This window comes from Dermochelys coriacea, chromosome 9, assembly GCF_009764565.3.
Source record: "Dermochelys coriacea isolate rDerCor1 chromosome 9, rDerCor1.pri.v4, whole genome shotgun sequence".
Lineage (NCBI taxonomy): Eukaryota > Metazoa > Chordata > Testudines > Dermochelyidae > Dermochelys > Dermochelys coriacea.
This window is the reverse complement of record NC_050076.1, coordinates 82,468,255-82,485,829: the sequence shown is the minus strand read 5'-3', so window position 1 is coordinate 82,485,829 and position 17,575 is coordinate 82,468,255. Positions and strand designations below refer to the sequence as shown.

Sequence of the window (17,575 nt, the reverse complement as noted above, 5' to 3'; positions counted from 1 at the left end):
ATCTGAGCCATCCCCTTGCAGTAGATAAGGCTAGATGGAATAGTGGATTAGTGCAGAACTGAATTTTTGATTGTGGAAAGCCAGGTTCAACCAGGCTTAGGTCAGCAGTGAAAAGACTTTGGAGCCCTCACTCTAGTTTTGTACACAACTACAACCACATGATGACTTGGTACAGATATCTATCAGCCTGGCGTGGGAGTGGGGAGAGAGGCTAAGGGCAAGAACAGAAAGAGATGATCCACGTCAGGATGAAAGTAAATTCACAAAAGGCACAAGAGGGTGAGGCTGGCCTAGAGGGTGCTTATACAGAGCGGTGTGAGCATGCAGCACTGGAATAGCAGTGGGGGCTTTGAGTCAGGATTAGGGTGCAGTGGCAGAGCTTTGTGGGGAGCCTTTCTGGGATAGCAGTTGGGGATTGTGTTGCATTGGAAGAAATGTGTGGGGAGCCCATGACTGAAACAGCAGGGATGTGCTGAAGGCACAGGATTGTGGTACACTGGCAAAGCTGTTTGTGGGAGGATTGGTGAATTTCAAAGCCCTTGTCTATGGCAGTTCCCAGCCACAGTTCATAAAATCTCTTCTTTTATGGGTACCAAATAAAATAAATTCAATCATCAAAAATGACAACAACAACAAAAACAACAACAAACTTTACAACAACCTAAAACAATTGTTTAATGTAGGAATTTCCCATGATTTTTCCAGGTCTTTAAATCATCGGTGATTGTTAGGAATAAGCCTACAATGGACCATTTTGTGGTCAGGCCCCAGACCTGGGTGAAATAATGAAAAAGTGTGGCTGGCCCCCATTTTCTTTTTGTTGATGATTGGAAGGAGCGTTTTGCTCTAAAGGCTGATGTTATGCTTCACACGGTGGCTTGGCCAATCCTGTCCCTTAATGACCTTTCCTTGCACTTAAAAACAAGACTCAAGTCTCTTGATGAAGCCTGGAGATTCTCTCTCTCTCTTTCCCCACCACCCACTTACAATCTAGATATCTGGATCCTGGTCACACACTATTCTTCTTTGTTCTAGCAACTGAAGACTCCCTACAGCCCCTACGTACCTCACAAATGTCCTTGAGGTGTTTGATATAGTGGCGCTCTGTGCTCATGATTTCATTGATTACGTTGGCTCTCATCTGGTCTCGGTTCTGAAGGGTTCTGCTGAGACAGAGGCAGTCGGCGCTTGGATCCAAATGGCCATTCTGTACTTCGCTGGTTCCTTCCTCTACTCCGTCTTCTTGGTTCACCCATAGCTGTGAGGAAGAAGAGGGAATGGCAATACATTTATTAGTAAAAGTATCAGGAGCCCAATTAATAAAAACAGACATGGTAACAATGGGAAATTATAGAGAGGAATATTGGAGAAGAAAAATAGGGTAACAACTTTTAGCTTTCTACACAGCTTGTCCTCTTAGATGTGGGCCCCACCCAAGTCATCCATGCCTGCATTCCCTCTAGGCTAGACTCTTGCAGTGCACACTGCATAGGTCTGATCTAGAAGGTCACTTTAAATCTGCAGGTAGTGCAGAAAGCTGTTACTCTCCTTCTGAGAAGAGAAAGCTAGAGGGGAGCATTTTCTACCTGTGCCTCATGCTTTGAATGGGATGCCACTCCAGATGCAAATGATATTCAAGGTGCTGATTATTAACTGCAAAGGTTCCAGTTACAATGGATAGATCTAAATTCATCCCTGCACCAGTGCAGAGGCCAGCACAGGGACTGAAGGGAACAGCGTATACCTTCCCTATCCTGAGGCTGCCAGCGGAAGGGGAACAGTTCAGCTGGTTAGGGCAAGGATTAGGGCTGCCCTACATTGCACTGAGATTGCCATAGCCAATATGGGCTTTATGTGGTTGCAGGGTAAATAGCTAGAAATGCTCCCCAGCCACACTTCCTCCTGCCTCTGGAACATCCACTATGTCAGTGGCTCCAGCTTGAGTCACTGTGGCCAGCCCTGCATCTAGCAGGAAGGCCTCCTGCACCAGGGTATTCCCTGCAGGATCTTAAAGCCCCTTTGAAGCCATTTTTTGCACCAGCATAGCTGGCTCAAAATGGCTGCAGTACAGGGCTGAATTCCCTTAATAAATAGATAACTTTATGTCAGGTCAATTTTGATCCCAAACATAAAGTAATAATAATTTAATTAAATGAAGAAGATAGGGTCTAATTAACACTGTAAAAGTCATTGCACCAAAACAAACCCATAGAATCAACCCACTTTAATCAGATACCTGTGTCAGACATATACCATTAAATCTCCTGTGTCTCATATAACACCATTTGGGATCTGCTGTGAAAGGAATAAATCTTTTGAAGGAAGAATAAGCTGTTTGCTTTAACCACAGAAGACTGATTTGAAAAGGGCAAAGTATGTCTGGTTCAGAAATCTGAATGTATCTGAACTTCGAGTTCAGTCTAAACCTTGATGGGACATTGAGGTTTATGTAAACATTATAGTATATGAGGTCTGAATGAATACTGATTTTCATTCCAATTGCAGTTTCTGCTGATCTTTATATTTCTCATAAAAAGCCTTCCTCAGCCAGAGTACCCTACCTTAACATCAAGAGATTCTGTTGTGTGAATTGCACGATGGTCCATACCCAATTCCTGGGATGAACAGAATTTCTGAAAAGTGTTTGTGGAATGAAGGTGAGTTTGGATTGGCTAGTGAACATTCTCAAAGGGTTTGGATTGGCCAGTGAACATTCTAAAGTTGTATTGCTTGCAAAAAAACAACAAATAAGGGTTGCTATGTTCTCAAAACAGTAAACTTCCCGTTCATCGCAAAGTAAACATAATATGCAGTGATCTCCCAAAATAAAAAGTATATCTGGCTGCAAGCTAATTCTTATGCCTGAGGAAAACCTCAGAGTGTTTGCAAGTATATGAATCTTGCTGTTAATAAAAACCCTCCATTTGTTACATTTTCCGTAAACTAGAAACTGGGTAAAAGGCACTATTAACTAGAGCTGAGTGAATAATGAATTTTTTTGGTTCAAAGACCTACAAATGTACCTTAGTTGTGCACTTAATTGTAAAAAGTCTATAAAAGTTCATAAAATGTTACAATAATGTATAAAAAATGTCAATAAAAAGTAAGTCAATTTGATTTCCATAATGAATGTTATGAACAGGTGCAAAAGAACCAGATAGAGAGACTAAATTATGCCAAATAAAAAAGGCCATGTTGATATAATTCAAGGACTATGTTGAAATCATGCTTGGTTAAAGAAAAACAAAAACAAAATATGTGGAATTGGAAATTAACGAACCAAAATTGCAAAAAGAAAAGCAGTACTTGTGGCACCTTAGAGACTAACAAATTTATTAGTTTTTTAAATTTTCTTTTTGCGAATACAGACTAACACGGCTGCTACTCTGGAACCAAAATTGGTGTGTCAGATATTAGGCGTAATTGGTGGACAAAATAGTGATGCAATGGGCTATTCCAGCCACCTCTCCCATTGTGGGTCCTTAAAGAAAGAGATTTGGAGGGAGAATATAGAAAAACAGATGAAAAGAAAGAACAGATGGAGGCTATTACAGCAAGGTTCACCATCATGGTGACCACCCCTTAACTCCCATTTCCTGAGACCCCGATCCTTCATTTCCCTAATCCTCAGGGATGTCCTAACCAGACCAATCTAAAGAGAGAGAAATGCAGATGACACTGCCACACCTACCCACTCCATCTGACCCCAAACACCACCTGAGATGAAACAGTATTGGACTTTAACAATAGTAGCAAAATCAACAGCTCTAATCCATCTTAGCTAGCTTCTTCTCTTTTCCCCAATAGGCCAGTTATTACCATTTTTGATACCATCTAAGAGACTGTCCAACAAGGTTTTTCATTCCTTCTAAAACTCTCTCTAGTAAAGGGAACAGGGGATGTTGTTAAAATTAAAGCCTTACTTAATACTTTAACATCTCAAAAGCTTTAACTGTTTTTCCTTGTCTGTATCTTTAACAAGATAAAAGGATATTTAATGGCGTGTTTGCCATGGCACTAAGCAGGCTGAGGTCTCTATATACCAAAGCCTGGACCTTGTGTCACACTAATTAATGTTGGATACTGACTGGGTTATGTTCACACCTTTGGTCCATATATTTCATACAATAGGACAACCAATAAAATAAAATAAAACAAAACAAACCTGGATCTATTTGAATTGAAAAACATTTTTTCATCAAATTGACGAACTAAAAGAATCGACCAAAACATTTTGAATTGACTCAAAACACTTTTCTCCCCCCTCCCCCCCAAATTTGGCTGTTTCTGGTGTTTTTCATCTTTTTCTGTTTTTCTTTTTAAATTGGCCAAATTTTAAATTTTGAAAAGGTGACATAAAATGTTTTAAAATGGTCAAAGTGAAACATTTTGACTCTTTCAAAAAAAAAAAATTTCCAAACCCAAACTATTTACCAAAGGCCCTCCAAAGTGCATTTTTTGACAAAAGAAATATAAAAAAAAATTGCCCCACTTATCAACTCAAATAATGCCCAACATTTAGTGAATGTACAAACATTCTGTAAATCCCAAACTCAACAGAAATGTTCTTATGATAAAAACATTCTAACAGAAAGTTGTTTTCAAATAAATAAATTTTCCTTTCCAGTGCCTCAAAAAAAATTGCATTACTGAGAACCTGTAAGTAAATCTACCTATAAATAAATATGAAATTGACTTCATGAATACTCATTGTCCAAGCTGAGAGAAAGGCACAAAGTAAATAAAAAGCATAAAGAGTGAAGATAAAATTTATTTTTTATTATTCTTTCAGTTTTAATAAGCTAAATATTTATGGATAAGGAATTTTGTTTCCAATATACGATTTTTAAATTGACTGTCACTTTAAATTGCCAAAGGGAAAAAAATGCTACAACCTTTTTATTCTGGATTTTTTTCTGTTTTTCTAACTGATGATTACATTGTGCTCAACAACATCTCTTTTATCACAGCTCCAGAGTTTTGTTTTCCTACAGTGAGCTTTAAAGGTCAAGGAACTGGAGATTTTGGAGAATACCCACCTCTTTGTGAGCACTCCTAATGATATAGTAAACACAAAAGAATAAAAATGTTCTTCTCAACAATAAGGGAAAAATTATCCTTTCTGCTATACAGGCCAGGTGTCTCAACCACAGAGTAGGCAGTAGAGATCTTCCTCAGGGATAAGAGATCACAGGAACACAAGGGAATCATGCTGAGGCGAAGTGAACCACAACACAGAGATCCACATGGCAGATAAGAGAACTGAAATATGCAATAGAAAGCCTCACTTTTCCCCATTTATGCAGTACAGTTACTTTTTCCACTTAATCTGGGCTGTGACAACTGACTGGTCATTTTAATTTTTGATTTAAGTTACTTTGAATTTTTAATTCTCAGGCACTGGGATACCAAAGTGACGATTGTGGCCCAAAAGCCTGGAGAGACAGACAAATGTTGGGTAATTCAGATTGCTGGAAAGGAATGTTTACAATAAAATAAATAAATAAATACATAATCCAAGTTTTAGCTACTATTTTAAAACAATTAAAGAATTCTGTGCATTATAAGAGTTTTTTACACACTTAATTAAATTGTGATACTAAAGCAATATTGACAGGCCCACCTTTTTAACAAATGCTAGTAATACTTTCCAGTTATATACAACTTGATCCTGTGCCCACTGAAATCAATGGAAACACTCCCATTGATTTCAGCGAGAGCAGGATTGAGCCCATAGTGAGCTGTATCCGCGAATCATAAAGCACTTTACAAACACGAATAAAATTAACCGTCTCACTATGAGGGAGGCAGTATGGTCTAATAGATAAGGCACTGGACCATGACTCATAGGAAAAGGCCTAATGGGTGACCTTGGGCAAGTCACTTCATCTCTGTGCTTCTGTTTCCCCATAGTAAAAAGGGGATAATGACACTCACCTCCCGTGTAAAGTGCTTTGAGATCAAAAGCTAGGTATTATAACAGCTAGGAATTATTATTATGAGGCAAGCACAGTAGCTCGACTGCCTGTTATATTGTTTGTGCCTGCCTGCATAGAGACATACAGAGGAGTAAGAACACCTCTTTTATCCCTGTGTGGGCTACCCAGACATTGAGTAAATTACAATGCACCCCCCTAGTCCCTGACAGCACTGCGTCAGGGCATTGTTCCTCGGTGCAGAGGATGCACCCTGCACACCACCTCTTGCTCAGGACTGTGCCTAAAGACACAATCTAGCCCAGTGTTGTTATAACCACTTTACACACGAGGAAACCGAAGCAAAAAGCACATGCCTAGTGATCCTGGCCAATCCAGGAATAGAATCCAGGTGTCTTGACTATTCTAATCATCCTACCAACCACATCCTCTCACCGATGTCCCTGCCCCAATACTGCAGATTTCCCTAGCATTGCCTTTTGATGCCGTAGTTATTACTGCACTTCAGGATGTCTGAGGCACCTGGGGATCTTGGCAGACTAGAAAGTGAAGTGAAAACAAAAGCACTCCCTCTTTCCCTCAAAACAACATCTTTGTTCTTTTGTTATATAAGGAAACCATACACTGACTACTAATGCTTTGTACCTGTCCCCATGACAATAGAGCTGGGAGTTAGTTTAATGTCTTGTGTGATGGAGCAGAAAGAAAACACAGTGAATATGTCTGTCAGTTCCCATTTTTTATGTTCTAGTGCGTGCAAGGTGGACCAGGGGAGTATGGATGCAGAATCGTTGCCCCCTTCCATCACAATAATGAGTCCGGCAGCAGCAATGCCAGGGCCAAATACAATGGTTATTGCAAAGGGCAAATGTGGCATTTACCTGGCAGAATCCATCAGCAAGCCCCAGGTTAAGAAGCAGTGTAAGTCCAAGACATAACTGGGCAATAATTAGCGAAAAGGAGACAAATGCTAGTGTAGAGAGGGGCTAGATACCCCTGATCCCCTATTGCTAACCTCCACTCCCTCCTCATACCGTAGGGGGGGATTCACTCTGAGGCAGGGCAAGCAGTAGTAGCTCTGTTTACCACCTCTGGGTTTTCTGCTGGGTGGGGCAGCTTTTATTTCCATAGGAAATCTCTACCACAGTGGAGGCTGCTGAAAAGATGGACTTGAATCATTCCATCTCCTGGTAAACTTGGCCATGCTCTGTTTCCCACCCAGCATCACCCACTTTTCGGGTTGTGTAGGGTTCCTGGCAGAGAGAAATTTCCTTGGCCAAGGGCATTTTGCAGGATTTCTGCCAAATGGACAGAATTGGAACACTGGGTTGATGACGCCCTTTGTTCCCTCTGCCTGGGTGCCTGACGCACTGGATTGGAGCTCGAGCAAAAGATGCAAAACTCAGATATATAGAGCCTCCTTCCCAGCACCTGAAAATGAGATAAGAAAAACTACCCCTGAACGGAGTCTGCAGGGACAATTGATAGCCAATCACATAGCATGGTTCTTCGCAGTGGGGTTATTCCTCCAGCAATGTGAACAGTGCATCCCCCTGTGTAAGAGCTCTTTATAGAGACTGGAGGGAGCAATGTTGCACATACACAAGCAGAGAAATGTGTTACACTGAAAAATAAACCACCGCATCCTGCTTCTGAATAACTTGACATGATGGGGGTAGGCTTTCAAAGTGTTCTCTGGGGGCTGTTTTAGCTACATTGATCACACTGATTTTCCTGGGGGGGGGGGAGCATGCTTTAAAGACCATGGGTTCATGCTTGGAATAGAAACAGGGCTAAAATTCTAGAACAAAGAATTGCACTGATGCTCTGCTGGGAGAGAAATCCTAGTGATGGGATCATCATTATTTAAACCCAAATACACCTTCAAAATCAAATAGAGCAAATGTTCATATTAAATCCTCAGCTCATGCCAGCTAAAGTTCTAAGTCTCTCCTCATCCTATCCTCTTCCCATCATTAAAGTGTTTCTTGCAGGTCAACAAATTCAGACTGGCAAAGTCTCCATACCAAATTGGGACCCCACTGTTGTCAATCTCATGGTGCTATTGCAAGTCTTGCAATATTGGATGTTTTTCTTAAAGTACCAGCTCCCGGAGTCAGGTCATCACGTGAGAATCTCAGCTGTCATTCAAAAACAAAAAAGGTAAGTTTTTGGTCCTTGTGCTTGTAGAGAAGAGTGTGAAAACATGAACCCCAAAGGCTCAGAATCCAAAAGGCAAATAGGAATCCAACATTTATTATTTTTAAAACTCTCATGATGTTTAAGTCAATCTTGTGATTTTGGAGGCCTAAGTCATGGTGTTTGAATGCTTGGAGTTCACAATATGAGGACCCCTGTGATGACAGGTTTTTGCATCAGCTGTCTGCTATTTTCTATTTGGTTTCCTATACAAAAAAGGTTAAATGTGTAATTTTTAGTCTAGCTGAGTTCTATTTTGGATTGAGGAAACACAACAAAGAAAGAAAGAATGAAGGTAAAGTCTCCAGACTAGAGAAAGCAGAATGCGTCTTTCGCTTTAATATGATCCAGCCTGAACTGCTTAAGAACACAGCAGGCCCCGAATTTCCTTCCATTTAAAGGTGCAAGACACAGAAAACAAACATAACTCACAGTTACCAGCACATAGCCTCTACAGCACATACTCTACATTTCCTGCCTCTGATTCAAAAGAGGAGGCCATCTCTCATGGTATTTAAATATTTTTGTTTCTGATCTTAATCTCTGGACATTTTTGCACTTTGGGAACATCTGATTAACATTTTACTGTGTTTGGTTTGGTTTTGTTCTAGGTTTGATTGGAATCAGAATTCAGAAGTATCAGGAAACTCTATCAGTCTTTTCTTACAAGAACTTCAGCCTAGTTTTGCTAACCCTAAAGGTTTAGACCTTTTGGGGAAGCATTCTTTTTAAGTGTTTATCTGCATTGATCCAAACTTTCCAGATCTCCTATGTTCACTTGGCACTGCATAAAACCAGCCTTCCCTTGCTGTCTAACCTTGATGCCTCTACAGAGTGGTTAGCAATTCTGATAAGAGTCGTTCTTTAAGAGAGAAAGGATCATTCTGTGGTCTGGCTTGGAACTCGGGAGATCTGAGTTGGATTCAAAGCTCTGCCACATATTTCCCATGTGTCCTTGGGTTAATCACAATTTCTCTGAGCTTCTGGTTCCCCAGCTGTAAAACAATCCTTCCTACTAGGGGGGTATCTTACGAATATTTTTGAGGTGTTCAGATGCTATGGTGAAGGGGGACATAGAGAAGCTTATATATAAACTAAATGTAGGCTATAGCTTTGGGAATTCAATTGCCTTTGTATGAACCCTCATTTCCTTCTGTACCTTCTTGCCTGGAGGTTACTGCTGAGAAGTAGCTGTGCTGCATTCAGGCTGGGGAGGGTTACACACAGTTGCTTTGCCAAAGTGAATCACGTTAGCTCTTTTGAGTTAAAACTCACTTTATTATTGAATGCAGGGGGTCACGAAATGTTATCCTGTGGGTATGAGTAAAGGACAGCAGAACTGTGCTTAGCATGCCCTGATTAAAGGGGTCACCCTAAAGGGAACCTCACTTGTTAAGCAAGGCGTATGGACGCCAAATGCTAGTGAAAAACCAGAGTGGGTGGGGACAGGTGTTTCTAGCAGGTGGACTCTGTTTAAAGAATCCCAGACACCATTTGACACTCCCCTCCAGCGTTTAAACTTAAAGATGGAGCTGTTCAGACTCTGAGAGCCCCTGTTTCTGTTCAGTGATTACTAGGGCTGAAATCACGGAGGAGCAGGTCTAGGGGCTAAGCCTCAGTCCTGGTGTGGAGACGGTGTTGCAGTGAGACAACTCAGAGGCTGCCCCCTAGCAGAGAGATTCCCCACTCCCCAGTGAAGCCACAAGGAACTGGGCTGAGTGGTGGAACCTCGGAAGACGGCAGACAGGGAGCGGCGAGCCGCAGCAGCGAGAACATAAGAGCGATGGAGGTGGCAGAGATAACAGTGGAAGCAGGCAGCCAGCAGCAGTGGAGTCCAGTGGCTTTGGCAGAGGTGGCAGCAGAGATAGCAGCAGCACTGGAGGCATTGCTTGAAGCCCCCCCAGCGCCTTTCAGGGGCGAGAGGTGAAGCCACACAAATGCACCTCTGAACTCTGGGTCTTTGCTGACCGTGCACAGCCAACTGGGAGTGGGCTGCAGCGGAGGGAAAAGGAGCTTCATGTTAAAGGGACTTTCACACCACAAGATGGGACACTGAGCCAAAGGACACTGGGGGGTGGGTTTACTTGTGGTTTGCATGCTTTTGCGTCACTGTTGCAGTGTTTTCCCAAATTAATGCTGAGTTCCCGTTTCATAGATTCATAGATACTAAGGTCAGAAGGGACCATTCTGATCATCTAGTCCGACCTCCTGCATAACGCAGGCCACAGAATCTCACCCACCCACTCCTACAAAAAACCTCACCTATGTCTGAGCTATTGAAGTCCTTAAATCATGGTTTAAAGACTTCAAGGAGCAAAGAAGCCTCCCTCAAGTCACCCAGGCCCCATGCTACAGAGGAAGGCGAAAAACCTCCAGGGCCTCTCCAATCTGCCCTGGAGGAAAATACCTTCCCGACCCCAAATATGGCGATCAGCTAAACCCTGAGCATATGGGCAAGATTCACCAACCAGATACCCAGGAAAGAATTTTCTGTAGTAACTCAGATCCCATCCATCTAATATCCCATCTCAGGGGATTAGTCCTATTTACCCTGAATATTTAAAGATCAATTACTTACCAAAATCCCATTATCCCATCATACCATCTCCTCCATAAACTTATCCAGTAGAATCTTAAAACCAGAAAGATCTTTTGCCCCCACTGTTTCCCTTGGAAGGCTATTCCAAAACTTCACTCCTCTGATGGTTAGAAACCTTCATCTAATTTCCAGTCTAAACTTCTTGGTGGCCAGTTTATACCCATTTGTTCTTGTGTCCACATTGGTGCTGAGCTGAAATAATTCCTCTCCCTCTCCTGTACTTATCCCTCTGATATATTTATAGAGAGCAATCATATCTCCCCTCAACCTTCTTTTAGTTAGGCTAAACAAGCCAAGCTCCTTAAGTCTCCTTTCATAAGACAAGTTTTCCATTCCTCGGATCATCCTAGTAGACCTTCTCTGTACCTGCTCCAGTTTGAATTCATCCTTTTTAAACATGGGAGACCAGAACTGCACACAGTATTCTAGGTGAGGTCTCACCAGTGCCTTGTATAACGGTACTAAAACCTCCTTATCTCTACTGGAAATGCCTCTCCTGATGCATCCCAAAACCGCATTAGTTTTTTTCACAGCCATATCACATTGGCAGCTCATAGTCATCCTATGATCAACCAATACTCCAAGGTCCTTCTCCTCTTCCGTTACTTCTAATTAATGCGTCCCCAACTTATAACTAAAATTCTTGTTATTAATCCCTAAATGCATAACCTTACACTTCTCACTATTAAATTTCATCCTATTACTATTACTCCAGTTTACAAGGTCATCCAGATCCTCCTGTATAATATCCCGATCCTTCTCTGAATTGGCAATACCTCCCAGCTTTGTATCATCTGAAAACTTTATTAGCACACTCCCACTTTTTGTGCCAAGGTCAGTAATAAAAAGATTAAATAAGATTGGTCCCAAAACCGATCCCTGAGGAACTCCACTGGTAACCTCCCTCCAACCTGACAGTTCGCCTTTCAGTAGGACCCATTGCAGTCTCCCCTTTAACCAATTCCTTATCCACCTTTTGATGTTCATATTGATCCCCATCTTCTCCAAATTAACTAATAATTCCCCATGTGGCACGGTATCAAATGCCTTACTGAAATCTAGGTAAATTAGATCCACTGCATTTCCTTTATCTAAAAAATCTGTTACTTTTTCAAAAAAGGAGATTAGGTTCGTTTGGCACGATCTACCTTTTGTAAAACCATGTTGTATTTTGTCCCATTTACCATTGACTTCAATGTCCTTAACTAATTTCTCCTTCAAAATTTTTTCCAGGACCTTGCATACTACAGATGTCAAACTAACTGGCCTGTAGTTACCCGGATCACTTTTTTTTTCCTTTCTTAAAAATAGGAACTATATTAGCAATTCTCCAATCATTCGGTACTATTCCTGAGTTTACAGATTCATTAAAAATTCTTGCTAATGGGCTTGCAATTTCAGGTGCCAATTCCTTTAATATTCTTGAATGAAGATTATCTGGGCCCCCCGATTTAGTCCCATTAAGCTGTTTGAGTTTCGCTTCTACCTCAGATATGGTAATATCTACCTCCATATCCTCATTCCCATTTGTCATGCTACCATTATCCCTAAGATCCTATTTAGCCTTATTAAAGACTGAGGCAAAATATTTGTTTAGATATTGGGCCATGCCTAGATTATCTTTAACCTCCACTCCATCCTCAGTGTTTAGCGGCCCCACTTCTTCTTTCTTAGTTTTCTTCTTATTTATATAGCTATAGAACCTTTTGCTATTGGTTTTAATTCCCTTTGAAAGGTCCAACTCTACTTGACTTTTAGCCTGTCTCACTTTATCCCTACATGTTCTGACCTCAATTAGGTAGCTTTCCTTGCTGCTCTCTCCCATCTTCCACTCCCTGTATGCTTTCTGCTTCTTCTTAATCACCTCTCTAAATTGCCTGCTCATCCAGCTTGGTCTACAACTCCTTCCTATGAATTTTTTTCCCCTTTCTTGGGATACAGGCTTCAGATAGCTTCTGCAGCTTTGATTTAAAGTAATCCCAGGCCTCCTCTACCTTTAGATCCATAAGTTCTTCAGTCCAATCCACTTCCCTAACTAATTTCCTTAATTTTTGAAAGTCAGCCCTTTTGAAATCAAAAACTCTAGTTGCAGATTTATTTTTGTTAATCCTTCCATTTAGTTTGAACTGAATTAGCTCATGATCACTTGAGCCAAGATTGTCCCCTACAACCATTTCTTCTATGAGGTCCTCACTACTCACCAAAACCAAATCTAAAATGGCATCCCCTCTAGTCGGTTCAGCAACTACTTGATGAAGGAATCCATCAGCTATCGCATCTAGGAAAATCTGAGCCCTATTATTATTACTAGCACTGGTCCTCCAGTCTATATCTGGGAAGTTAAAGTCTCCCAAGATCACGCAGTTTCCATTAGTATTTACTTGATTAAAAACATTAAAAAGGGCTCTATCCATATCCAAATTAGATCCCGGAGGTCTATAGCACACCCCAAGCACTATCGTAGGAGAGGCTTTACTAGTTATCTTCCCCAATGTAATTTTTGCCCAGACGGACTCTGTCTTATCCATTGCATCGCTTCTTATTTCTTTACATTCTACCTCATCATTGATATACAATGCTACTCCACCACCTTTACCTTTGCTTCTGTCTTTCCTAAACAGCACCTACCCTTCAATACCTGTAGTCCAGTCATGACTACTATTCTACCATGTTTCTCTTATCCCTATAATATCTGGTTTCACTTCCTGCACCAGTAGCTCTAGTTCCTCCATTTTGTTACCTAGGCTCCTTGCATTGGTGTACAAACATCTTAATTTTTGCTGTTTGGCCTCGCTCACATTTTGTACCCTATTAGGCACAGTCATTCTACAGCCAGTATAACCTATTAGACTAGTATCCACACCGCCCTCGCTCTTTATATACATTCTCCTACCTACGGCTGTATCCTTTCTTACTTCGTCTTCTTCCCTCTCAGTGCTAAAATCTGGCGTGGAGATTACCTGGACATCTTCCAACCATCTCCCCCTAATTCCTAGTTTAAAGCTCTCTTTATCAGTTGTGCCAGCCTCAATCCTAGAAGTCTATTTCCTTCCCTACTCAGATGAAGTCCATCCCGAGAGAACTGTCCTCTGTCCGTGAATGCCTCCCAGTGGCCATACATCCCAAAACCCTCCTTATAGCACCACTGCCTAAGCCATCTGTTGATAGTCATAATCTTGTCACACCTTTGTTGCCCTTCTCTAGGAACAGGAAGGATCCCACTAAAGATCACCTGAGCCTCAATTTCCTTAAGCGTCTTCCCCAGCCTAGCATAGTCTCCCTTAATACTTTCTAGCGAGGATCTAGCCGTATCATTTGTTCCCACATGAAGGATAACTAGGGGATTCTTTCCCGCTCCCTTTAGGATCCTTTTCAACCTCAGGTCTACATCCTGTATCTTAGCACCCGGAAGACAGCACACCCTTCTATTCTCTGGATCAGCTCTAGTTACAGGCCTATCTATTCTTCTCAATAAAGAGTCCCCGATCACATAGACCTGCCTTTTCCTGGTGACAGTGCTATTCTCCAGTCTCTCCCCTGTTCCCTCTGGCTGCAAGTTCTTTCCATTCCTATTTTCCCTTATAATCCTCTTCACCACATCCTGTATCCTCCTGGGGCTCATATTTGGTGTAGTCTCCCTTGACTCTTCTGCTTTTCCTATAGGACTAGCCTCTCTTCTCTTCTTCCTTACCCTTCCACCTTCAACAAGTACCTGCTGAGCCCCTTCTTCATTTTCCAACTCTGTAAACCTGTTCCTAAGCTCTATTTCTCCTTCACTAGCCCGTCTTTTCCTCTGCCTGGTTCTTTTAGTCACATGCTTCCACTGACCTCTTTCCTCACCCAGTCTCCCCTCAGAATTCCCCAGCCCTGCTTCCATCGGTAAGTCTGAGCTTTTCCCTTCAGATACCTCATATCTTTGCTCCATCATCTGCTCAAACCCCTTCCTAAACTCAACCAGACTTTCCACCTGCATCTCCAAACCTCGGATCTTTTCCTCCATCAGCTCTATCAGACGGCATTTCATGCAGAAAAAACTCTTACCAGGTCCCCCCTCCAGGATCATGTACATACCACAGCTTCCACATCCAGTCATCCTCAATGTGTCCTTCACTACAGGAGTCACTCCCACAGCTGCCTCCGTATCTGTCATCGCCTTCCCACCTAAATCCTGTTAATCTGGTAAACACAAGTCACACCAAAAAGACCACCCCCCCCAGCAAAAGCAAACCCCAAACAAGCACCACAATACAAACTAACTCCCACTCAAACTCCCCTGTTTACAGCTCTGTTTGCTAGCTCCTGTGCCGCTGCAGCTCTCTGTCCGTTCCCTTTGAATACAAGTTTTCTTTTATTATACACAGACTCAGCACCGGAGAGTGGGTGTGGGCTCGAGTTGGTTCTATTTTGTATTGTTAAGAGGAACTCCTACATCTTGAACCTGGCCCTTGTTGCTGCCGGCACCACCTGGGGTTACAGCCCATTGACTCCAGCTATAGCAGCACTGGACCCAAATCACTTGGTTACAAAGGCTATGGAAATTTTTAATGCGGATTTTAAAAGAAACTGCAAACACTTTAGTGCTCTCCTTTTTCCAGCTTCATCTGAGATTTCCATTCTTCCCTAGCCCCAGTTCACTGCAGCCACCAGGCCCTGGGCTTGGGTGCCTTTCATTCAGACAAGGAGATCTGGACATAATTTTCTGGACTGCCTGCCATCACTCCTACTCAGTGTGCTCTTAGGTCGTCTCTCCAGGCTCCCATCCTCTGTCAGCTTAGGGAATTTGGGCCAATGACCAGGATCAGGAATAAGCCTGGATCATCAGCCTGGACTGCTATACTATTTTGTCCTATGAAAAAATAGCAGCAGCAGCCCGGGTACTCATCAGCAACCCTATAATAGTAAACCAGCATGCAGTGCTTTCATAAACAACCCCCCACTAGGAAAACAATGAGCAAAGCACTTGCCCTAAAGTAATAAGTCAATGAGCACCACACCATTGTTTTAAAGGTACATGTTGCCCCAGTAAATTTCAGCTACAGACCAATTTCAAACACTTCCTATTAAAAATTTATGAAAAGAATCCAAAGGAAAACTACAGAGAAAATTCAAGATGCATAAAATCTAACATTAGGGAAATTTCACACTGAAAGGCCTACACATACAGAAATATAGCTATGTATGCCTTATGTTAAGCCTAGTTCAAAATGCAACTCTTATTATGGAGTCATGACCAATACTCGCATAATTATATAACTTGCAAGAGGCTCTGTCCTTCACAAATTTAAAAAAAGGAAGAAATTCACAAAAAATTATGCTAAATACAAATTTCAGATTAAGATTTTAAATTTGAGACAAGCAAAGCTGATTGTTTTGTTGTGCTGGTTATTATTATATGTGAGTCATATAAACCCTATTTAAACCTTGATGTCTTTAAACCATGATTTGAGGACTTCAATAGCTCAGACATAGGTGAGAGGTTTATTGCAGGAGTGGGTGGGTGAGATTCTGTGGCCTGCATTGTGCAGGAAGTCCGACTAGATGATCATAGTGGTCCCTTCTGACCTTAATATCTATGAGTCTATGAGTCTATAAATGTGACTTATTCACTTGAAACTACTCCCAAATTACGCATAAAATAACCAAATGGCATAGTTCCAACATTTGTTGACCTGTAATTATTATATATTTCACCTAAAGGATGTGCTCTATAGAAAGGGCATTTTACCTGAATGCATGCTAAGGACTGATCGCCTCAGAACAGTTAGAGTGCATGATAAAACAAATGTATGATCAGCCATCTGCATTATTAATTACCTTCCATTAAAGATTTGCAATGGCAGAAATAACAGATAATATGTCATCTTGGATTCTAACTCACAATTAAGTAATATGATAGATTAATGATGCAAGCAGGTCCTTTCAAAGAGCTGTTGTCATTTCACTGAACCAGCACTCACCAGTAACCCTACAATAACTACTAGTGTGAGGGGCTTAACCTTGACTAAAAACTGTGTTTAACCAACTAGTGTCTTAGCTCAGTGCTCAAAGACAGAAATCACAAGCCATTGTCGGATGCTCCAGTGACCCTACATGAATAAACTGCTATATGCAGCCCCAAGACTAAGAGCTATACCTTACAATCCTCTAACTCAGTGGTTCTCAAAGCTGGTCCGCCGCTCGTTCAGGGAAAGCACCTGGTGGGCAGAACCGGTTTGTTTACTTGCCGTGTCCGCAGGTTCGGCTGATCGCAGCTCCCACTGGCCGCGGTTTGCCGCCCCAGGCCCATGGGGGCTGCGGGAAGGGCAGCCAGCACGTCCCTTGGCCCACATTGCTTCCCGCAGCCCGCATTGGCCTGGAGCGGCAAACCGTGGCCAGTGGGAGCTGCAATCAGCCAAACCTGCAGATGCGGCAGGTAAACAAACTGGTCCGGCCCGCTAGGGGCTTTCCCTGAACAAGCGGCGGACTGGCTTTGAGAACCATCACCTAGGTATGCTAGCGTATATTGAGCTGCAGGTATGAATTCTATTCCTCATGCTAAAAGCTTGTGGTTAGCCAATGTCATGACCATTCCATCTGTGTGTTTGCAGCCACACACGATATATTGCTACATCTTCTGTACTAAAAGTATTGTTATTTTTATGATTTATTTGTACTCCAGTAGTGCCAAGAGCCCCAAGTCAAGGGGCTCCAATGGCAAGGCGTTGGTGAGACGAATAACTAAGACAGTCTCTCCACAAACTCTGCACTCTATATAAGAGGGCACCTAGCTCTACCTTACTCAAGGTAGATGACTCCCGACAGAAACAATGTACTCTCATCATCCTATCCAGTATAAATCACT

At 42.1% G+C, this 17,575-nt stretch overlaps 1 protein-coding gene across 16 annotated transcripts in view; it reads right to left on the bottom strand.

The window, feature by feature from the left end:
* ARHGEF9 (Cdc42 guanine nucleotide exchange factor 9) overlaps positions 1–17,575 on the bottom strand; it is a 314,624-nt gene that overhangs the window by 64,584 nt on the left and 232,465 nt on the right. For all 16 annotated transcript variants that reach the window (XM_038416958.1, XM_043492310.1, XM_043492311.1 and 13 more), the window contains one exon: positions 1,067–1,258. In XM_038416958.1, coding sequence (XP_038272886.1) covers positions 1,067–1,258 — 192 coding nt within the window. The remainder of the gene's footprint in view (positions 1–1,066; positions 1,259–17,575) is intronic.